Source organism: Zootoca vivipara, chromosome 2, assembly GCF_965207765.1.
Source record: "Zootoca vivipara chromosome 2, rZooViv2.hap1.1, whole genome shotgun sequence".
In the NCBI taxonomy this organism is placed as follows: Eukaryota; Metazoa; Chordata; class Lepidosauria; order Squamata; family Lacertidae; genus Zootoca; species Zootoca vivipara.
The window spans coordinates 117,655,892-117,680,546 of record NC_142584.1 but is presented as its reverse complement, the minus strand read 5'-3'; the positions used below and the strand labels follow the sequence as shown (position 1 = coordinate 117,680,546).

The window sequence follows — 24,655 nt, the reverse complement described above, 5'->3', positions numbered from 1 at the left end:
AAAGCCAATGCAATTCTGGGCTGCATCAATAGGAGTATAGCATCTAGATCAAGGGAAGTAATAGTACCACTGTATTCTGCTCTGGTCAGACCTCACCCGGAGTACTGTGTCCAGTTCTGGGCACCACAGTTCAAGAAGGATACTGACAAGCTGGAACGTGTCCAGAAGAGGGCAACCAAAATGGTCAAAGGCCTGGAAACGATGCCTTACGAGGAACGGCTTAGGGAACTGGGTATGTTTAGCCTGGAGAAGAGAAGGTTAAGGGGTGATATGATAGCCATGTTCAAATATATAAAAGGATGTCATATAGAGGAGGGAGAAAGGTTGTTTTCTGCTGCTCCAGAGAAGCGGACACGGAGCAATGGATTCAAACTGCAAGAAAGAAGATTCCACCTAAACATTAGGAAGAACTTACTGACAGTAAGAGCTGTTCGGCAGTGGAATTTGCTACCAAGGAGTGTGGTGGAGTCTCCTTCTTTGGAGGTCTTTAAGCAGAGGCTTGACAGCCATCTGTCAGGAATGCTTTGATGGTGTTTGGCAGGGGGTTGGACTGGATGGCCCTTGTGGTCTCTTCCAACTCTATGATTCTATGAGTGGAACAATGGGGTCATTGTCCAAGGTGGCAAATTTGAGCAAAATCCATCATCGCCCGAGCTCTACGAGTACGGCTTTCTCCCGATTGAAGTGCAGAGTGTTTGAGGATCGGGACATTCGCAGGGAAACCAAAATTCTTGTTTACAAAGCTATTGTACCACCGGTGTTACTGTATGCCTGCAAAACATGGATCACTTATAAACACCATCTCCAACTCCTCGAAAGGTTCCATCAATTGTGTCCCCAGTAATTTTTACACATCACTTGGGAAGATAGGTGAATTAATGCTAGTGTACTGGAAGAAGCAAAGATCGCCATTGTCAAAGCAAGGATTCTTCAACATCATAGAATCATAGAGTTGGAAGGGACCACAAGGGCCATCCAGTCCAACCCCCTGCCAAGCCTTGTTGAACTTGTCATGTTATGCAGATGCCTGATGATCGTCTTCCAAAACAACTACTCTATTCCTAACTAAAAATGGAAAGCGTAATGCTGGTGGTCAACAAAAGAGGTTTAAAGACTGTCTCAAGGCAAATCTTTAAAAATGTAGTATAAACACTGACAACTGGGAAACACTGGACTTTGAGCGCTCCATTGGAGAGCAGCTTTACCAAAGGTGCCCTGGACGCTCAAACTCAGGACAAAAGGGGAAAACGTGCTAAGAGGAAGGCAGTTTGGCACACCAAACTGATCATCATGATCAACTCCCGCCCGGACGTTGATCATCATGATCAACTTCCGCCCGGAAGCCTATGTCCCTACTGTGGAAAGACGTGTGGATCCAGAATTGGCCTCCACAGTCACTTACAGACCCACTGTTAAAACCATAACAAAATTAAAAAATTCCTTCCAGCAGCACCTTAGAGACCTACTAAGTTTGTCATTGGTATGAGCTTTCGTGTGCATGCACACTTCCTTACATACACTGAAACAGAAGTCACCAGGTGCTTAGTGAGAGGGTGGGGAGGGGTATTACTCCCTCCTTGTGGTGGGAGTGGGTGATTGACTGACTGATAGCTGTTGACTGTTAACGACTGCAATTGGTCTTGCAGGAAAAAGCAAGGGGTGAGATGGCTAGAGAGAGCTTTATCATGTATAAAGCAACTTCTCTTTCCAATCTATTTCTGAAATTCTTTTGTAATAAGACAGGTACTTTGAGATCTTGTACAGAATGTCAAAATCCAGATGGTTGGACAGTGTTCTCGAAGCTACGAACATGAGTTTGACCAAACTGCGGGAGGCAGTGCAAGACAGGAGTGCCTGGCGTGCTCTGGTCCATGGGGTCACGAAGAGTCGGACACGACTAAACGACTAAACAACAACAACAGAATGTCCTGGGAGATTGAAATGTTGTCCTACTGTTTTCTCTGTCTTGTGATTCCCGATGTCAGATTTATGTCCATTTATCCTTTGGCGTAGGGTTTGGCCTGTTTGTCCAATATAGAGAGCTGAAGGGCACTGTTGGCATTTGATGGCATACACAATGTTAGAAGATGAGCGATTAAATAGTCCTGAGATGGTATGTTGGATGTTGTTGGGGCCAATAACGGTGTTGTCCGGGGTTATGTGGCAGCAAAACCGTGTTTTTGAAGACAATCTTACTCGGCTACGAGTGATCAGCAAAGAAGAAAAAAGAAGAAGCAGCTTTCATTTTTAAAGTCCAGTAGTAAGGTCCTATGTCCTCTAGGAGAAACAATATAAGCCTACATTGATTCCTGCCCATTTGTTTAAAGCAATTTGAAGTAAAGGAGTCTGAAGTAAAGCGTTCTGTCATGGATGTTTTAGTTGAGATTCCTTGGGGTCCCTTCCAACTTTCCAATAGCATTTTAAAAGTATGATGTTAATGGGAGGTAAGGTATCCCTTTAATGGGAAGCCCAAACGCAGGACCTGGATGCAAGAACAACTCTCTCCACCCATGAATCCCAGAAACTGGGATTCAGAACTACGGCTGTCTCCAGCTGCTGTGCTTTTCAAAGGCTTTAAATTGTGGAGTTTCAATCACTAGCTAAAAGAAAAAGAAAGCCAGGCCTCTGGTCACACAATTTCCCCCAAATTTTGTTTCATTTTAAAAAACCTTTATTTGCAGATTTAAAAGAGAAAAAATAGCCTTATACAACGAATACAAATAGTAACAAAAATACAAATAGTAACAAAATAAGAATACACACAGCACATTATATACATAGTGCTCATCACATTAAGGATTTGGCCGGGCTGGTAAAGAAAAAGCATTTTATATGCAACACAACACTATGACACCAGATGGCACTGTGGAGTCCCGTCTTTCCCTCCCGGATTTTTCTGTTTAAATTCACAACACGTTTAAGTGAAACTCTTCTTTGATGTGCTCAGATCCAGTCCAAAAGGCATCCACACAAAAGTGGCATCTCTAAGACATATTCTCAAATGTAGCCAAGGCAATGCAAAAGGTTGTTATTTATCAAAATGTGTGTGCTGTGTACAAAACTAAGCAGAAATAGCTCATTGCATTGCATTTGTGGTTTAGCACGCTTGCCTTTCTGCACTGCTACACATGAGGCAGCCCAGGAGCCACAGGAATGATAGAAGACCTCACATCCTACTACCGGTACAATGCAATGCCAGTAAGTCATAATTGGGGGGGGGGGGGAATGTGACGCTAGAAATAAACAAGTCAATCAAAGTGATGCCCAATACTTCCTTTCATATACAATGGGACAGTGATAAATGATATTCAAAAACATCGAAGCCACGAGATGCTGCAGTACAACTCCCAATAGCCCCAGGCTGGTGCAAATCCTGTGTGGTTGTTCTGTATTTTGGTGCGAAGGTGGGTTTTTGCTAAAAAAAAACAGACCACCACCCAAGTTCTTTGGGGGAACCCAGTGGCTGTGATGCATGTGGCCGATGAGAATTGGAGTCCAAAATATTTGGAGGGCACCAGATTTTGAAGGTTGCTGTAATTATTCATGTGCTTTCTCCCGAAGGGATACCATCATATCCACACTCTCCTGGCATTCTTTGCTACAACCTAAAGCAGTCTGCTCTGAAGGATGCTGATCCCAAACTCATTTCCTGTGGGGATTCTTGAATGTGATTCATGGCTCTTAGCCAGACATAGGCAAACTCGGCCCTCCAGATGTTTTGGGACTACAACTCCCATCATCCCTAGTTAACAGGACCAGTGGTCAGGGATGATGGGAACTGTAGTCCCCAAACAGCTGGAGAGCCAAGCCAAGTTTGCCTATGCCTGCTTTTAGCCATTGAGTTTCTCCCATGTGCAAATTTTGTAATGTGAATTAACATGTGTATTCCACCAAAACCTCGATGTTTATAAAGTGCGTTCCTCTGCGTGAATTCTCTGGTGAAGTTTAAGACTTGATCCATGGCGGAAACTCTTCTCACACTGGGAACATTGATACGGCTTCTCCCCTGTGTGGATTCTGTGGTGCCTGTTCAGGTTTCCACTCCAGCTGAAGCTCTTTCCACACTCGAAGCATTTGTACGGCTTTTCCCCTCTGTGGATTCTTTCGTGCACTCTCAGGTACGTGCTCTGAACAAAGCTCTTTCCACACTCTGAGCATTTATAGCGCTTTTCGCCAACATGGACTCTCTGGTGTGCACTAAGGTCTGAACTGTGAGAGAATTGCTTCCTGTTCTCTGAATATTCATGTGGCTTTTCTCCCATGTGGATTCTCTGATGTTTAGTAAGGTTCATCCAGCCAATGAAACCCTTTCCACACTCTGAGCACATCAACAGTCTCTCTCCATTCTCAATATTCCTTTTCTTGCCTGCACGATGTTCTGCTAGTATTGGAACTTCATGGAAGCCAGCCCCCACCGAAGCCAAGCGTTTCTTCCTCCACTTCTGCTTTTGTTCAGTTGTCTTGCTTTGAGGAAAGTTTTCTCCATCCCTTTCACCCCCATCACCTGAAAGAATCAAGGAGGAACAGATCCTCAAATTAGGAAGGAAACTCAATGAATCAAAGAAAGTAGAAAATATTGAGTGGGGATGCAAATCCTTTCAAATACATTAAACAGCCTCTGATGGTGAAAAGGAAATAGTAACTGATACTGTTACACAAAGAGTCGGACACGACTAAACAACAATAACAACTGTTACACACGCCACATTATATATGTTCCGCATTTGTTGGAAATTGATATTTTATTTTTTATTTTTTTTATTTATTTTTTTTCGGTTACATAATACAAACAAATCTATATCTTTATTTCTCCTATTAACATTTACCTAAAGTTAAAATCCCAAAAAAAAACTATTGCTTACAGTTGCGTCAGAAAGGAGAGGAGCAATGGAGAAAGAGAAAAAACGGCTGAGAATTATCTTAGACATAAATAAAATCAACGATTAAAAGAGAAAAAAGAAAAAAGAAAAAAAGGAGAAAGGAAAAAAAGGGGGAAAAACAGACTAAGAAAAGAAGGAGGCAAGCCCCAGTTGACTGATTCAACAGTCATATCTTAAGCACTTAGTTACACCACATCTACTATAACTTCCACCGCACTTTGCACAGAATTTCAATCTTCTATACTTCTATGTCTTGTCCTCTTAGTACAATACACTAACTTCTGTTAGCAAAACTGAAGTCTTCAAATTCATACACAGTTATTCTAAGCATAGCCATGTTCTGTTGCCCAATCCTATTTTGTTTAAATAATCATTTAAGCACTCCCACTGTTCCTTAATTTTGTGTCTAGGTTTGTTACGAATCAGATCAGTTAATTTTGCTAGTTCTAAATATTCGCAAAGTTTGTCAATCCATTCTCCTCTCGTAGGTATCTTAGGTTCTTTCCATGATTTAGCAATGATCATCCTTGCTGCTGTTGCTGCATAAAGATATATATTGATCTTATCTGAAGGTATTTCATTATTAAGAATTCCCAATAAATAGGCTTCTGCTTTCTTACTAAACGGAGCTTTGATTAATTCTTGAACTTCCCTGTGTATCATTTCCCAAAATATTTTAATTTTGGGGCATGACCACCACATGTGGTATAACGTTCCGGTAGTTTGCCCACACCTCCAGCATTTGTCATTACTATTCTTATTTATTTTGGCTATTTTTTCAGGCGTTAAGTACCACCTATAATGCACTTTCATAAAATTCTCTTTTAAAGCATAGCAGGCTGTGAAATTAATTTGTTTATCCCAGAAATCTTTCCATTTTTTGTATTCAATCTGATAACCTAGATCTTTTCCCCATTTTTCCATGTATTTGTTCTTACTTTCTTGTTCCCAGTCCTGCTCATTTAAAAGTTTGTACATTTTCGAGAGGGTTTTTCCCTTGCTGTTGATGATTTCTGATTCAAATCTCGTTTTTGTTTCTCCAAATCCTCTTTCCTTTATATCTCTTTCAAATGTAGCTTTTAATTGATAGTATTCTAGCCAGGATATTCCTCTGTTCTTAAGATCATCATATTCTTTAAGTTTAATACTATCGTTGTCCTTTTCGGTAATTTCTCTATACGTAGGCCAGACCTCTTTCTTATAGCATCTTAATGTGGCACTAGTGGTTTTCAGCCCGTTTAATAACGGGCGCTAGAATCCTGGGGTTCGGAGAAGCGCTTGCGCAGCGCTTCTCCGAACCCTGGGACCTGTCATTGCTGTCGGCAGCAAGGGGACAGGAACGGAGGAGGAGAAAGCGCTGCTTTCTCCTCCTCCGTTCCTCTCCCGCAGCCGCCGTCAGCAAGGAGACCTCCCAGGGTTCGGAGAAGCGCTTGCGCAGCGCTTCTCCGAACCCTGGGACCTGTCATTGCTGTCGGCGGCAAGGGGACAGGAACGGAGGAGGAGAAAGCGCTGCTTTCTCCTCCTCCGTTCCTCTCCCGCAGCCGCCGACAGCAAGGAGACCTCCCAGGGTTCGGAGAAGCGCTTGCGCAGCGCTTCTCCGAACCCTGGGACCTGTCATTGCTGTCGGCGGCAAGGGGACAGGAACGGAGGAGGAGAAAGCGCTGCTTTCTCCTCCTCCGTTCCTCTCCCGCAGCCGCCGACAGCAAGGAGACCTCCCAGGGTTCGGAGAAGCGCTTGCGCAGAGCTTCTCCGAACCCTGGGACCTGTCATTGCTGTCGGCAGCAAGGGGACAGGAACGGAGGAGGAGAAAGCGCTGCTTTCTCCTCCTCCGTTCCTCTCCCGCAGCCGCCGACAGCAAGGAGACCTCCCAGGGTTCGGAGAAGCGCTTGCGCAGCGCTTCTCCGAACCCTGGGACCTGTCATTGCTGTCGGCGGCAAGGGGACAGGAACGGAGGAGGAGAAAGCGCTGCTTTCTCCTCCTCCGTTCCTCTCCCGCAGCCGCCGACAGCAAGGAGACCTCCCAGGGTTCGGAGAAGCGCTTGCGCAGAGCTTCTCCGAACCCTGGGACCTGTCATTGCTGTCGGCGGCAGGGGGACAGGAACGGAGGAGGAGAAAGCGCTGCTTTCTCCTCCTCCGTTCCTCTCCCGCAGCTGCCGACAGCAAGACCTCCTCCCAGGGTTCGGAGAAGCGCTTGCGCAGCGCTTCTCCGAACCCTGGGACCTGTCATTGCTGTCGGCGGCAGGGGACAGGAACGGAGGAGGAGAAAGCGCTGCTTTCTCCTCCTCCGTTCCTCTCCCGCAGCCGCCGTCAGCAAGGAGACCTCCCAGGGTTCGGAGAAGCGCTTGCGCAGCGCTTCTCCGAACCCTGGGACCTGTCCTTGCTGTCGGCGGCAGGGTGACAGGAACGGAGGAGGAGAAAGCGCTGCTTTCTCCTCCTCCGTTCCTCTCCCGCAGCCGCCGACAGGAAGCAGACATCCCTGGGACCCGTCCTTGCTGTCGGCGGCAGGGGGACAGGAACGGAGGAGCGCTTTCTCCTTCCTTCCTCTCCCCCAGCCGCCGACAGGAAGGACGCGCGCACTCTCCCCCCCGCCTCCTCCAACCGCCGCTCCTCACGGGCCAGGGAGGGTTGTGAGGAGGCCTTCGCCGGCCTCCACCCTCGCTTCCCTGACGTGCCCTGCAGTGAGGCGGTGTCCGGCGGGAGCGGCGGTTGGAGGAGGCAGAGGGGGGGGAGAGTGCGCGCGGGCAGTCTCTGCTGTCCAATCCCTGTGTCTCAGGGGTACATGCGCAGTACCTCAGGGACACACGGGACAACTGGACGCAGGGACATCTTGGACATTATTATATAGGATTAGCTTCCACCGGTGATGCCCACCAGGGAGTCCTATCTATGATTTTATCTTTAGTTCTTTCCCAGACCTCCCATAGGGCCCTCCTTAAGATGTGACTTTGAAATTCTTTGTTTTTCTTTCCTTTTTCATAAAACAAGTAACCATGCCACCCAAAGATCTTGTTTACCCCCTCTAGTTCCAGAATATCCGATTTTTTTAACGTTAACCAATCTTTTATCCAGGTCCAGCAGGCTGCCTCAAAGTATTTTTTCAAGTCTGGTAGGGCAAATCCCCCGATCTTTCTGGGGTTCGTTAATATCTCTGCCTTCATCCTTGCCTTTCTTCCCTGCCAAATGAAGTCCGTCAAGTCTTTTTGCCACTCTTTTAGATATTTGGTTCCAATTAATATGGGAATGTTTTGAAACAGGAACAGAATTTGGGGGAGAATCACCATCTTAATCATAGATACCCTACCCCAAATGGATAGGTTCATACACTTCCATTTTACCAATTTTTTCTTTACTTCTTTCCATTTCTCGATGTAATTATCCTTCAATAAATTTGTGTTCTTGTTAGTTATCTGAATCCCTAGGTAGTTGACTTTTTTCTCAATTTTAATCCCTGTTATTTTTTCCAAACTCTCTTGATCCTTTACTCTCATATTTTTCGTTAGCATTTTCGATTTGTCTTTGTTTAACCTAAATCCTGATACTTCCCCAAACTTCCCCATCTCAATCATTCCTGTTACAATTCCTTCCTCCGGATTTTCGGTCATAATGATTAGATCGTCAGCGAACGCTTTAGTTTTAAAACAGTAGGCTCCTAATTTTATTCCTTTAATCGCTTTGTTTCCCCTAATTGCTATCAGTAAAGTCTCCAGGGTTGTGATGAATAACAGGGGGGACAGGGGGCAGCCCTGTCTTGTACCCCTCTCTATGCTAAATTCTTCGGTGAGTTCATTATTTATAATTAACCTTGCTCTTTGTTCACTATAAATTGCTTTGATTCCCCTTAAGAACCTTTGCCCCAGTTTTAGATTTTCACAGGTGTTTATCATAAAATCCCAAGACACACGGTCAAAGGCTTTCTCCGCGTCAACTAACAGCATTGCTGTCGCCATGCTTGGTTTAAAATCTAAATATTCCATTAAATCAATAATTACCCTGATGTTATCCTTAATTTGTCTCTCGGGAAGGAAACCCGCTTGATCTTTTCCAATTATCCTAATTAATACACTCTTTAGTCGATTTGCTAATATTCCGGTAAATATCTTGTAATCAATATTTAATAAAGATATTGGTCTAAAGTTCTTAATTAATTTCACATTTGAGTCTCCTTTGGGAATCAACGTTATTAATGCTTCTTGCCAGGACTTTGGTAATACGCCTTTCTCCAAAACTCCATTCATTATTTCCTTTAATCTCGGTGTTACCACTTCTTCTAATATCTTATAGTACTTGACGGAGATTCCGTCAGGGCCTGGCGATTTCCCTTCTTTCAATTTCTTAATCATATTTCTGATTTCCTCCTCCTGAATTTCAGCATTTAAAAGTTGAAATTCTTCCTCATTAATTTCTGGTAATTTATTTCGGGCCAAATAATTCTGTATTGCTTTCTCGTCTTTCCCTTCCTCCTTGTAAAGTGTTTTATAATAATTTATAAATCTTTCCTTAATTTGTTGTGGGTCCGTAATTTCTAGATCTTCTTCCATTATTTTATTTATTATTCTATCATTCTGTTTTTCCTTTAGTAACCAAGCTAGCATTTTTCCGGGTTTATTAGCGGATTCAAAATATCTCTGTTTCGTCCAAAGTATTTTATTTCGAACTTCCCTGTTTACTATTTCTGAGAGGTGGTTTTGTAATCTTTTCACATGTTGTCTTAATTCCTCGTTTTTGGGATCTTTCGTTAAATCTTTTTCTTTATCCCTAATTTGTTTATTCATTTCCATTATATTTTTCTCTTTCTCTTTTTTTATCTTAGTCATTTGTTGAATACTGAACCCTCTCATATAGGCTTTACTTGCCTCCCAGATTGTTCTTTTGTCTGTGTCCTGTCTTTCATTTATTTCAAAGTATTCTTTCAGGGTATCTTTGGCTTTCTTAACTCTTAGTTCGTCCCTCCAGATCTCGTCATTTAATCTCCACCTTCCACTCATGTTATTCCTAAACTTCAATTGAATCAATACCGGGTTGTGATCTGATATCGATCTGTTCTGTATTTCTGCTTTATCTAACTTCAGCATTAACTTTTTCGTTAGCCAAATTGAATCTATCCTTCCCCCTGACCTATTGGCTTCGGAGTAATGTGTGATATCTTTTACCGTGGGGTTTTTAGTTCTCCAAGCATCATACAGCTCAAAATTCTCGATTAGTTGAAAAAAAGAGAGGGGTAATTTACCTGAGTTACTGGACCTTTCTTTGGGTGTTCTATCCATTTCCGTGGAAATAACTCCGTTCATATCCCCCATCAGTATCATATTTTCCCCCATATAGTTCCATAACCTCTCCTCTACACTTTTAAAAAACTCATCTTTTCTGGTGTTTGGGGCGTAAATCCCTATTACAATCACCTTCCCGACCTTAGAACATATCTCCACTCCTATCACTCTCCCTTCTTCATCACTAAATAGCAACTGGGGTTTTAATGTTGGGTTAATATATAACACCACCCCCCTTTTCTTCTCCTTTCCTGCTGTCACAAAATCTACTCCCAGCCTACTGTTCTTTAACACTCTCACATGGTTCTTACAAATGTGTGTTTCTTGCAAACACACTATATCACATTTTTTCTTCTTCAGTAAATATTCTATTTTGTTTCTTTTAAATTTCCCATTCATTCCGTTCACATTCCACGATACACATTTCATCTTTTACAGAACCTTTATTACTATATTAACATAAATTAGTTTGCGCTTTCACACCTTAATTCTCACCTTGGGATTCAAGAGGCACGTCAGAAAGGTCAAGGGCAAAGGGTTCCCCCCCCCCTCTAGTTGGATCTACACAGAAAATAATGATAATAAAAAATACTAGACAAATTAACGTTACCCAAGAAACGGAGAAGAAACAATAAACAAAAGCTTCAACTATAAAATAAAATACGGAAATCAAAAATAAAGGGTAGGCTGATCTATTCCCCCTGAAATTATACTAGTTCGTACTAATCATCTATTAATTTCAAAAACCACTACAGTTCTTACTCTAAAAATTTTTCTCCGCCTAGTTCTTCACAATACTTCCTCCAAAAGCTCTTCGTATCGTCTACTGATTTAAAGTAACGTCTCCTCTCTTTGTAAGTAAACGAAAGTCCCTCCGGGAGTTCCCATTTAAACAATATGTTATTATTCCTCAATGCCGTCGTTAAGAATTTGTAATTGTCCCTCTTTTTCAATATGCGGACCGGAGTCTCTTTCATTATCTCAACCCCCCTTCCTTCTATAATTAGTGGCTCAGTTCTGCTTTTTTGTAAAAGTTTGTCCCTCAGCAATCTTGAGTTCAGAAATAGCAGGCAATCTCCCGGACCACTTCTAGTCTTGTTTTTGTTTGGTCTTATCCTATATATTTTGTCAATGTCGAGAGTCAGGTCATCCTCCTCCACCCCCAACCAGGCTGCCAGCTCTTTAGTCAATTTGGTTGCTATTTCCTCATCCTGTGATTCTTTCACTCCTTTCACGCGGAGAATCATCTCTTTTTGCTTCATTTCCAGCACTGCCATGGAATCATAAATTCCTTCTTGAATTTTCTTTAATTCACTTACTTCTTCTTTGTGTTTTTCCTGAAGCCTTTTCAGCTCTCTTTGTTCCTGTTGAACTTTTTTCACTATCTCATCCTGTTTCTGTGATTTAGTTTGGATTTCTTGGAATGATGTCTCTAGCTCCTTATACTTTTTAGTTTGTTGATTAACTTGTTCTGTAAGTTCTATAATTAAATTTGAGTTTTTCTCAATTTTAGATCCCATCATTTCCATTTTCCCATCCATTATTTTTATATTCCCATCTAGACTTGCTATCTTGTCACCTAGGTTCTTTTCCATTCTTTCCATCAATGCTATTAGCTCTTTCATATCTGAGTTGGTTTCTCCCTCCGCGATTGATGTTCTACGCAGTTGGTTTTGTGCAGAACCAAGTCCACTTACCCTGTTTCTCATATTTTAAGACATACCCATAAAATAAGCCATAGCAGGATTTTTAAGCATTCAAGGAATATAAGCCATACCCCGAAAATAAGACATAGTGATAGGCGCAGCAGCAATGCCGGCCGCGGCAGGAGGAGGAGGAAAAAAATAAGACATCCCTTGAAAATAAGCCATAGTGTGTTTTTTTGAGGAAAAAATAAATATAAGACGTGTCTTATAATATGAGAAACACGGTATTGTTTGATGCTTCTTTGAGCCCATCTGATCTTGAGCTTTATCTCTCTCTTTGTGTCTTTCCTTTATTTCAATTTTCAATTTTTGGGGGGTTTTACTTCAAAGGGTTGGTTAGGCAGTTTTTACATCTGGGAATTCCCTTTGAGTTAGTCTCTAACAGTCCATATTATATTTTCTAACCATTCTTGTTTTAATAATGTAGTTGTCCTGCTCCAGGCGTGTTGTGCTGAGTTAATATTTCACCCCTTGGATGGTTGTTATTTTATTTTCCCAGCAGGGGTTAACAGTCTTTTTTTTGTTTTTTATTAGTTTTGAGTTTGGTTTGGGTGTCGTTTACCTGCTCACCACTGGTGTCGCTGTTGCGGGAGGTCTCTCTTTGCACACTGCTCTCGCCTCCTCTTCTCTTCCTTCCTCGTAGTGCCACTAATTCCGGTGGCGCCAGCGGTGTTTGCAGCTCTTAAAGGTACCTCCTCTCTTTTCTTTCTTTCTTATCCCTTCCCAAACACTCTTAATTAGTTCTCAGTCTCTTAATTTCTCAATTGCCGTTGTTATTACTTCAGTAGTTGTTGTTTTCAACGATACTAAGTTGTTGTTTCGGCGATACTAAATTTCAGTCTTTGAGCTCGATGAGGGGGATACTGTAAAAACCTCTCGGAACGTATCGTCGTTCGTCCCGTTCTGTATGTAGACTCTCACCTCCCTTTCCTTCACTCGTTCTTGGTTAAATTCTCGAATCTTTCCAAGTCTTATTTTCAGTATATACGGAAAAAAACGTCTCTGTATGTTATTTGGACATTCAGACGCTGTGCTTGGTTACGGCCCCCCTCGCGCGTCTCAGTTGCACTTGTTTAGTTTAAAACACTTTTAAGTCTCTTCCCCCTCTCGCGTCTCACAATTAGCGTTCAGGTTTCCTTTGTCCTTTTCCCAGAGAGGGGGACTTAAATTTGCTATTGTTGAATAAAAAGCTCGGGAGAGCTTGGCGTTCTTTAGTCGGGCTCTTCGGGCGTTTTCCGCAGACAAAGGATTGTTGCCCTTTAGCGTCGGAGTTCCCTGCTTCCCCTTACCTTCAACCTTTCGGGGTTAAAAGCCGGAGTATTTTCGGGGCTCCTCTTTGACGCAGCCTTGGGCTATTGCCCTCAGGATTCCCCCCTGAGGTCGGGAGACTTACGCCTAGCCCCCGTTTAGCTTTGCCGGCGTTCAATCTGCCTCAAAGGTTACCAGAGCGCAGATCGCCGCCCGAACTCCAGAGCGCCTTTTTGGCACCTGCTTAAAACATTTTTGCTCAGACCAGTCTACCTAGATATCTAGAATACTGATGTGCTTGTAGTTTATTACTATTTTTAATCTTTTGAATTTACCCTTGTTTTCTGTTTTAACTGGGCGAAGCACAACCCAAATCCTGCAGGGGAATAGCTGTAGTTTGATGATACAACATGTGCCTTGCTTTGAGGTTTTTCTATAACCAAGCACCAAATATTTTTGTGTGTGAAACAAGTAGCATAAATTATTAGCATTAGTAAATCTATTACGCACCCTCCACCAGGAAGTCCTGGGGTGGTTTACAAAAATCCAAAATTCGTAATTTTAAAAAGGATTTTAGAAAATATTATAGTCCCAGGGAAGGGGCGGGCTCTCAAAACATGTCTCAGGTCTCAAGGCCAGGGTAGAGAGCTACGTCTGCAGCATTCAGTTACAGGTAAGAGAAAACAGGTAAGTTTTTATAAAGATGTTTTTTAAACTGAGGGGAGCCCCTGCTGTTTCTTTCAGAAGTAAATTCCAGAGCGCAGGAGACACCACTAAAAAGGTCCTGTCTCCCTCTGGTGCCCACCAGTTTAATTAAGGAGGGCGTGAAAGTCTGGTCTCACAGAAATAAAAATGTCTGCCAGGTATCTGCATGGCTTGCTAGGCCAAAAATGCAGGGAGTCCCATCTCAATTAAGCACCTACCTGCTAATGTCTCTTGTTCTTCCGAGCCCTCAATGAATGCATTTTCCCATTCTTTCTGCGATGTGATGCCAGATCTGGAAATTGGTAGTCCTTTTTTTTTGAAAGAAATAAGATATTTTTATTTATTCAATTTATATACTCCCCTTTATCAGGGTGGAGTACAACATTAAAACACATTGCACAGCATCAATGACAAAAAGCATACTGACAGACACCTAATTATGATCATAATAATAGTCCTGCTCCACACACTTTTGCCGGTCATAGATTATTTAATAGGCATAGGCCTGGGTAATGGTATAATGCTGCCTTAAAAGTATAGCATGGATGTGTTAGGTTTTTCCTTTAAGACTGATGTGGTCAATGGTGCTACACAGAGATGTGTGTTTGCAACCTTGATCTGAATGTTAACACACCTGTGAGCTTTTGCTAATTTGAATAATTGAAGGTAGAGTTTGCTTACTGTAATGTGATTGGGTAATTGACTATTTTGAATTCTGTATTTAAGCAAATGGTTCATGGGTGTGGTGGTGGTGATGTATTGTGAAATGAGAGGAAAGGAGTAGAGGAGTGTGTTGTATATAATTGTAAATAAAAGCAAGCAAAGATACTGAAGACGACTTTGTTATTTCGTCAACCCTGCCGCTGTTGCCACTCGGTTGGTGCGTATTTTGCCCAACAGGATGGGGCCAGAGCTTATTTATTTGAATCCCCTTGACCTGCACTTTCACAGCATATATCAAGGAGGCTTGTGGCATAAATTCAATTAAATCAGAATAAATATCTGTAAAATGGTAAGCCAGTAAGCTTAATGGGATATGATATATAATGAATTGAAAAGGATGTTCAAAATAACCTTTGTAAAAAAAACAAAACCAGAAGCTTTTCTTTTGGGAGTTACAGGGACAGAACTACCTAAATTGTATTGAAATTTATTTATGATGAATTAATTTATTTAGGAAATCAAGATAAACTTTTTCTAAAAGAATGGAAACGCCTTATTGAATATTTACAGATAAATTGCAAACAGATAAAAACACCAGCAGGGTTACTGTAATAACCTGCAGTTTCATACCAGTTTATATTTAAAGTAGGTAATTAAATGAGCAAATTAAATGAATTTGGATATGCAGAAGATATTAAAAAATAAATTTAAGGAACCGCAGAAAGAGGGGGAATGGAGTCAAACTTTGAAATGTTAAAATGATTGTGAAATTAAAGAAATGTATAAATTTGAAAAGAATAAATAAACTTTAAAATAATAAAAAATAAATATCTGTAAAACGTGTTTACAAACACCAATAAAACAGCAACAGATACTAGCTGGCTGAAAGGGGGGGGGATCCATATTGTAAATATGTGACTAAAAGGTACAGTTTTTAAGAGACATCTGAAAGAAGGCAGGGATGGCTCCTGCCGAACCTCCTCAGGCAGGGAGTTCTGCAGGGTGGAGCCTGCCACACTAAAGGCCCTTGTCAGCTACTGTCACACGCTGTGTCGTTTCCCACAATGCACTGCCGCATAAAAGAGCAGCAACTATTCCTCCTCTCGGGATCTATCAGGCAAAAGCAAGAAGAAGCCTTACCTAAAGATACCAGATTCTCATAATTCTCCTCCATGACTTCTTTGTGCAGCACTCTCTGGCCCGGATCCAGCAAAGCCCATTCGTCCTCTTTGAAACGAACTGCCACCTCCTCAAGGGACATGGGAACCTAAAAGAGGGATGTCCCATCAAATCCCACACCTCTTGCGGGGTCTGAAAAAGGAACCCGGGGGGTCCCCTGCCCACTTCCCCAACGATTCCACCCACCCCGTACCTGTTCCAATTGGGCAGAAGCCATTTCCAGTCCGGCACAAAGAGGAGGAGGTCTAGAAGGAACCTCTGGGGTCATCTCGCTGTCTCCAAAAGTTGTTTGACATCCTATTGGGAAGACGAAGAAAACGGGGAGGCATTTTAGGCTCTGTAATTTAGCCCAAATGCTAATCTAGTAGGCATCCATGTTGGGTGTGGTGTCTCTTTGTTCTAAGCTGCTGAAGAGAATGGGTGTGTTATTCTCCATCTCCAGCAATATAGCCTGAGGCTAAAAGAGGCTGCAATGGAGAAGAGAGCTCTGATTTTAACTTGGAATACACAGTATTTGTGAACTAAGTTATTATGCTTTATGCTATGAGCAGTGTAAGAGTTATGACGCTAAGTAAATGCAACTTCTGTTCTTTAAGTTGTCTGAAGTTATATTCTGTGAGCAAAGCTTCTGAACTACATTTTAGGACTGGATAATTTTTAGTTCAATACAAGGGTGAGTTTTGTTCATCCAGCAGCTTCCACGTGCGCAAAATTAATAATATCAATAGGGAGGCCACCTGAGTGGAAATCCATGAGGTGGAAAGGCCATAACTTGGTGGAAAAGCATCTCCCCAGCATCTCTAGGATAAATAAGACTCCTTGCCTGAATCCCTGGAGAGTCACTACTAGTAATTGTGGTTGGTTTCATTCAGAATAAGGCAGCTTTCTTTGTCCCTCATCTTTCTCTGCATGCAAATATATATGGATGGTTTGTATTTCTATGCAGTCTGAACCCACTGAAACAAAGCTGATCTTTAAATGAGGTGGACTACAAAGAGAGGTGTCTCCACCCAACAAGGATTCCTGAGAGGATACATTAATGCAACCCACAGGATCCAGGCATATTCAAGAGAAGGAGAGACCATGCTGAAACCTGCTCCTTTATGGTCCTCACCCAGAGAGGTGGTGTCCATGTCAGCCTCCTGCTTGATCTCCCTGAACAGTGGCCTCTCGGTGGCATCCTGCAGGATGTTCTCTGCCTTCATGAAACGTGAGGTTGCTTTGGATGACATCTCCTGCACCTGAGATAGGAGCCCATGCAAGGTAGTGGGGGGGGGGAGAGAGGAAACAGGTCAGGCAAAGGCCAGGGGTGCCATTAAATAACAGAAGATGAGTAAATGTTCAAGTATTAAGTTACTATTCCCGTATTGGCCCGTATATAAGCCACACTCCCCCCCCAATTGCGATCTTGAAAAGTTAAAGTGCAACTTATATTCGCCACCTTACAAGAAAGTATCGGGTATGCAGCCAGGAGTGCAGCATTGCAGTGCCTGTCCCAAATGTAGTCCGCCGTCTTCTCCCCCAAGGCCAGGAAGGGAGAAAGCGAGGAAGGGAGCGGCTTATATTTGGGTATTGTCTCCCCCCCCCCGCCTTAACTTTTCAATGTACATCATATCTGGGCCAATATTAATAATTAATTAATAATTATTTACCCTCCCTTTCACTCTAAGGTCCCAGAGTAGGTAGCAGCATTAATAAAAAGGTAAAGGTAAAGGGACCCCTGACCATTAGGTCCAGTCGTGACCGACTCTGGGGTTGCACGCTCATCTCGCATTATTGGCCGAGGGAGCCGGCGTATAGAATCCAGGTCATGTGGCCAGCATGACAAAGCCGCTTCTGGCGAACCAGAGCAGCACACGGAAACGCCGTTTACCATCCCGCTGTAGCGGTTCCTATTTATCTACTTGCAGAGCTTGGAGTGCAGCGACTGAGGAAGGAGCAGAAGGGCTGCTGCCTCTTGGATTTGGGTGACTGTTCAGGCTTGTGTGGGTGTTTGTTTCTGGCTGTGACCTTGTTTGTTTCTGGCTGTGACCTTTCACCTAGAAGTGTGAGTCAGGAAGTTCAGGTGATTAGCTGTGGGCGGAGCTAGTCAGAGCTTGGAGTGCAGCGGCGCGCGCCGCAGTTTGACCCATCTTTTTGATCTAGGGCAGCAAGTCTGACACGTTTGTTAGGGGGGACCTAGGCCTCTTCCTCTTTCCCCCTTGACTTCAAGGTTTTCAAGATGGAGGTGGAGGGAACAACCGTTGTCACCTGCAATTCCTGTGCAATGTTTGTTTTCTTGCCAAAGGATGTGGGTAGCTACACGTGCAACAATTGCAAGTTGGTTGCCCTACTAGAAAACAAGGTTGCCCTTCTGGAAGAGAAGGTGCAGCAGCTTCAGGGGCGTGTATCTACGCTCCAGAGAATTAAGGAGCTGGAGCTTTTCTTGGATGCAGCAGAGCACACTGTCTGCACCAAGGAGGAGACAGGGGATCTCCCTGAGGAGGAGGTCAGTTCCCCAACACAGCAGCCAGATGTATGGAGGAACGTGACTCATAGAAGTAGAAGGCCCAGGGATCGCTCTGAGTGCTTAGAATTACACAACCGTTTTGAAGTGCTGATGGAAGACGAGGAACAGACTCCACCTGAGGATCTCTCCCTCATCACAGTTGATGAGGAATATGAAGACGAGCAGCAAAGTCAGTCCTCCGGGAATATGCAGGTAACCTTGGAAGGGACAGCACATGGAAGAATCCCAACCAAGCCTATGAAGAGGCGTGTAGTGGTGATAGGGGATTCCCTACTGAGGGGTACAGAAGCAGTGATCTGTGGGCCTGACAAGATGTCTCGAGAGGTGTGCTGTCTACCTGGGGCCAAGATCAAAGATGTAACAGAACGGCTGCAAGGAATCATAAAACCCACCGACAAATACCCCTTCCTTTTGGTGCATGTGGGAACCAATGACACTGCAAGCCATAGCTTACAGAAGATCAAAAATGATTATGAGGCTCTGGGCAGGAAGTTGAAGCAATTAGATGCACAAATTGTCATCTCTTCTGTCCTCCCAGTTGAACGACATGGCCCAGGGAGAGAGGGAAAAATAGGGGAAGTGAACAACTGGCTTCGCAAATGGTGCAAACAGGAACGGTTTGGATTCCTAGATCACGGTCTGCAGTTTCTTGAAGATGGACTTCTGGCAAGTGATGGACTGCACCTCACAAAAGTTGAGAGGAATGTTTTTGCCACAAAACTCAAAAACCTCATCAGGAGGGCTTTAAACTGACTTATGTGGGGGAGGGAGACAGTGGTCCTGAAGGTAGGAGTCTATCAAATGCTGAAGGTGATCATCCAAATGTCAAGGACCAAATGGAGCAAGCAGCATGCAGACCTAGTGGTGGGACGAAAATATCCTTAAATAAGAGACATGGGGGAATGATCAACGGTCTTCAATGTCTGTATACTAATGCACAGAGCATGGGAAATAAACAAGATGAACTTGAGCTCTTGGTACAGCAAACTAAATATGACATAATAGGCATCACTGAAACCTGGTGGGATGAGTCTCATGACTGGAATGTAGTAATAGAGGGATACAATCTATTTAAGAGAAATAGACCAAACAGGAAAGGAGGAGGAGTAGCTTTATATGTTAGGGATATGTATACCTGTGAAGAGATCCAGGATTTAAAACTTCAAAGCCAAATTGAGAGTATCTGGGTCAAAATTAAGGGAGAGAAAAACAACAGTGATCTCATTGTGGGAGTTTACTATAGATCCCCAAGCCAAACTGAGGACACAGATGATGCCTTCCTGGAACAGATGGCCAAGCATTCCAAAGGAAGTGAGATAGTAGTAATGGGGGATTTCAACTATCCTGATATTTGTTGGATGTCAAACTCAGCCAAGAGCATAAGGTCGAACAGATTCCTCACTGGCCTTGCAGACAACTTCATTGTCCAGAAAGTGGGAGAAGCAACAAGAGGATCAGCCATTTTAGATCTGGTCCTAACCAATAGTGATGACTTGGTTAGTGGGGTAGAAGTGGCAGGATCATTAGGTGGGAGTGACCATGCTCTTCTGGAGTTTATTATCCAGCGGAAAGGAGCAACCAAGCATACTAAGGTCCAAATTCTAGACTTTAAGAAAGCCAACTTCAGAAAACTTAGGGAAACGCTGGGTGAAATCCCATGGACAGTAATACTAAAAGGGAAGGGAGTTCATGATGGTTGGGAGTTTGTTAAAAGGGAGATATTAAAAGCACAACTTCAGGCAATACCAATGAGACGGAAACATGGAAGGTGCCTAAAGAAGCCAGGCTGGCTATCTAAAGAACTTTTGACTGAGTTAAGATTTAAAAGGGATATGTACAAAAAATGGAAAAGGGGGGAAATCTCCAGAGAGGAATTCAAACATATAGCCAGCACGTGTAGAGACAAAGTCAGAAAAGCTAAAGCACAGAATGAACTCAGGCTCGCTAGAGAGGTTAAAAGCAACAAAAAGGGCTTTTATGGGTATGTCCGTAGCAAAAGGAAAAACAAGGAAACAGTGGGGTCACTCAGAGGAGAAGATGGTGAAATGCAAACAGGGGACAGAGAAAGGGCAGAACTCCTCAATGCCTTCTTTGCCTCAGTCTTCTCCAAGAAAGAAAACAACGCCCAACCTGAAGAATATGGAGCAGATGATTCAGCAGGGGAAACACAGCCCAGAATAAGTAAGGAGGTAGTACAAGAATACTTGGCTAGTTTAGATGTATTCAAGTCTCCAGGGCCAGATGAACTACATCCAAGAGTATTAAAAGAACTGGCAGAGGTGATTTCAGAACCACTGGCAATAATCTTTGAAAATTCCTGGAGAACAGGCGAAGTTCCAGCAGACTGGAGGAGGGCAAATGTTGTCCCTATTTTCAAAAAGGGGAAAAGAGAGGACCCAAACAATTACCGCCCAGTCAGCCTGACATCAATACCAGGAAAGATTCTAGAGCAGATCATTAAGCAAACAGTCTGTGAGCACCTAGAAAGAAACTCTGTGATCACTAAAAGTCAGCATGGGTTCCTGAAAAATAAGTCATGTCAGACTAATCTGATTTCATTTTTTGACAGAATTACAAGCCTGGTAGATGAAGGGAACGCTGTGGATGTAGCCTATCTTGATTTCAGCAAGGCCTTTGACAAGGTGCCCCATGATATTCTTGTAAAGAAGCTGGTAAAATGTGGGCTAGACAATGCTACCATTCAGTGGATTTGTAACTGGCTTACTGACCGAACCCAAAGGGTGCTCATCAATGGCTCCTCCTCATCCTGGAGAGTAGTGACTAGTGGGGTGCCACAGGGTTCTGTCTTGGGCCCAGTCTTGTTCAACATCTTTATAAATGACTTGGATGATGGGCTTGAGGGCATCCTGAGCAAGTTTGCAGATGACACCAAATTGGGAGGGGTGGCTAACACCCCAGAGGACAGGATCACACTTCAGAATGACCTTAACAGATTAGACAACTGGGCCAAAGCAAACAAGATGAATTTTAACAAGGAGAAATGTAAAGTACTACACTTGGGCAAAAAAAATGAAAGGCACAAATACAGGATGGGAGACACCTGGCTTGAGAGCAGTACATGTGAAAAGGATCTAGGAGTCTTGGTAGACCACAAACTTGACATGAGTCAGCAGTGTGATGCAGCAGCTAAAAAAGCCAATGCAATTCTGGGCTGCATCAATAGGAGTATAGCATCTAGATCAAGGGAAGTAATAGTACCACTGTATTCTGCTCTGGTCAGACCTCACCTGGAGTACTGTGTCCAGTTCTGGGCACCACAGTTCAAGAAGGATACTGATAAGCTGGAACGTGTCCAGAAGAGGGCAACCAAAATGGTCAAAGGCCTGGAAACGATGCCTTATGAGGAACGGCTTAGGGAGCTGGGTATGTTTAGCCTGGAGAAGATAAGGTTAAGGGGTGATATGATAACCATGTTCAAATATATAAAAGGATGTCATATAGAGGAGGGAGAAAGCTTGTTTTCTGCTGCTCCAGAGAAGCGGACACGGAGCAATGGATTCAAACTTCAAGAAAGAAGATTCCACCTAAACATTAGGAAGAACTTCCTGACAGTAAGAGCTGTTCGGCAGTGGAATTTGCTGCCAAGGAGTGTGGTGGAGTCTCCTTCTTTGGAGGTCTTTAAGCAGAGGCTTGACAGCCATCTGTCAGGAATGCTTTGATGGTGTTTCCTGCTTGGCAGGGGGTTGGACTGGATGGCCCTTGTGGTCTCTTCCAACTCTATGATTCTATGATTCTATGATTTTGACGTGCTTTCGAACTGCTAGGTTGGCAGAAGCTGGGACCAAGCAACGGGAGCTCACCCCGTCACAGGGATTCGAACCGCCGACCTTCTGATCAGCAAGCCCTAGGCTCAGTGGTTATACTAAAAACAATTCAAAACTTGGATTCATAAAAGTAAGGTGAGCCCCAAAAGCATACACCTCAAAAGCTAGGGTAAAAAATGAGCATCACCAGCATTCGCTGGAAGCTGTATAGTGCAGGTAACCCGATGTACCTCTATGGGGAAGGAATGCCACAGCTTAGGGGCCACCACAGAGAAGGCCTTCTGCCTCCCACCAAACCTCTGAGGGTGGAGGAACTACCAAGAGGGCCCCCCATCTGCTAATCCTAGCACCTGAGAGGATCTGGTAATTTATCAGCTGGAAGATTGATCAGTGAATCCAAATACAACTAAAGGATTGGGGCCTTGGAATTACCAGAGCAAAACAGTCTCTCACCTCAGCCTCCTTCTGGTCTTCCGCTTGGCTCATGAGAAAGCCTTCGGCCAGGGCCACTGCCTGGGAACTGGTCTCCACTCCACATTCCCTGACCCAGCTCTCCATCTCCGGGGGGAGGACAGCCAGGAACTGCTCCAGGATCACCAGGTCCAGCATCTGAGCCTTGGTGTGCCTCTTCGGCTCCAGCCACTGTTGGCAAAGGCGGTGGAGTTGGCTGCAAAGCTCTCGGGGTCCCTCGGCCTCCTGGTAGCGGAAATGCCTGAAACGTTGGCGCCGAGCGTCTGAGCTGAGGACGTCCTCCTCACCCAGGATCTCCTGTGCGGTTCTGTTTGAGGATGTCACACTGCCCCTCACCTGGATGGTGTGAGGAGTTACCCTTGCTTTTTCCCCTGTGTCAGTTGCCACAGAGTCTTGCTCTTCCATCTTTCCTCCACAGGGACTGTCATTTGCCTTTCTTTTCTGCCTAGGAGGGAAGGAGTGTGTTGTATTGCTGCTTCTTTTGGCCTCGTCAGCCACATCTTTGTGGCATTTCATGAGGTGACTGTGCATCGCGGTGGTGGTTCCCACCTGCTGGCAACCGCTGGGCTTCCCAAGACTAACAGTTTGATGGCACAGATTGCGATGGACCACAGATTTGCTATTGGAATCCTTGGTGAAGAGCTTCCGCACAAAGGACGTTTTCCCATGATGGGCTGGTGGCTCCATGTTGGTGGCAACCTTGGGCTCAAAGGATCCAGAGCAGGTGGAGGAGTTGACTAGGGAGTGGGGCCTTTTGAAGCCAGAGGCTCCTCCTTCCTTGAGTACTGGTAGTGCCCTTTCCTCTGCACGGTCCTCCTGTACCAGCACGGTGTTGCCATCCCTTGACTCAAAATCTTGACTGCTGGTGCTCTCTAGCAAAGTGAATCCCCTCGGCTGGCATGCTACACAAGCCAGCGAAGTGGATTGCAATCTAGAAGTGCCTGACTTGTTCAGAGCGGGCGTCAATCCTAAAGTCCCTGAGACAGACCGGGTGCGAGGCCTGGAAGATGCAGTCTTGCCACTTCCTGACGCCTTATCAAGGACATCTCTGTGCTTTCTCATCATGTGACTGTGCATTGCAGTGGTTCCCACCAGCTGGCAACCGTCAGGCCTCCCGAGGCGAACCGCCCCATGGCAGAGACGGCACTGGACCACAAATTTGCTTATTGTCGTGAAGTATCTCCACACGGAAGAGATCCTCTGCCTTTTTGCTGGTGGCTCCATAGCGGTGGCATCCTCTGGCTCAAGGGATGTGGAGGAGGACTGTCTTAGGGGGCATCTGCTTCTATGCAGCTCTGGGACCACGCCTGGGGTGCTGCTCAGGGGAACTTTGCCACGATGGGCTGCAGCTTGTGCTGGAAGTGGCAAGTTCAGCGTGTTGAAACCGGAAGATTCCTTCTCTTCCTCCACACTGCTCTCCAGTGCCAGAATGAAATTCTCATCCTCCGACTCAGAAAGATCCTCTTGGGAAGACTCCAGTGGAGATTCTTCAGTAGGGTTTTGGGAACCGCTCCATGCCTCTTGTATGCTGAGCTGTGGTCCCAAGCAGTTCCTTTCGATTGTCCTCTCCATCTTATTCTGCAGGTTGCCCATTGCGTAAGAGGTAGTCACTGTGAATCAATCCAGCCGAGTCTAATTTTTTTTTGGGGGGGGGCGGGGAGAAAGAGAAAAAGAATAAATCAATCACTGCTTTTCAATAGAAGCACCCATTAAAATCTAAGGGAAGGGAATTTGTATGAGCTTTAATGTGCACTGTTCATCCAAGGATAAAATTGTCGGAGGCTCCTTATTTCCCAAGTCAGAATCTGTTTATAAATGTCAGTTGCGAAATCAGCTTTTCAAACTATAATGTATTTATATATTCCCACAGAGACATATAAATATGAAGCAGGCACTGGCTGATAAAGGTTTATGACATAAAAAACCTGTTTTTTAAATTCCCAAAGACTCTTTTTTTTTGCTGCTTATTCATAATGACTGTGAGTGACAACCCCACCCCTATAGCTTTCACCAAGTGCTTATAGTCCCGGAAAATATTCAAAAGTTTTTATTTATATTTATACTTAATTTATATATTTAAAATATATTTAATATTATTGGAGGCTCTCAACAGCAGTTTGAGACTTCCTTACAGCTTGGCAGCTTGGTGCTTCCAGGAAAGCGGGTGGTGCAAGAGTTAACGAATAAGCATCCCAAAGGATACGGGCCTCTCAGCAATACTGCCTCTCAGTAATTTGTATGGA

The 24,655-nt window shown here is 44.0% G+C and overlaps 1 protein-coding gene across 1 annotated transcript; it reads right to left on the bottom strand.

The window, feature by feature from the left end:
* Positions 1-2,668: 2,668 nt before the first annotated feature.
* LOC148687179 (uncharacterized) lies at positions 2,669-24,005 on the bottom strand. Its single transcript, XM_088664278.1, has 7 exons — positions 23,151-24,005; positions 22,395-23,117; positions 16,762-16,888; positions 15,841-15,944; positions 15,609-15,735; positions 14,024-14,113; positions 2,669-4,504 (listed from the first exon to the last, which is right to left on the bottom strand). Exons 1-7 carry the CDS (start codon positions 24,003-24,005, stop codon positions 3,906-3,908), a joined length of 2,625 nt encoding a protein of 874 aa, XP_088520404.1. The 3' UTR covers positions 2,669-3,905.
* Between the last annotated feature and the right edge of the window lie 650 nt (positions 24,006-24,655).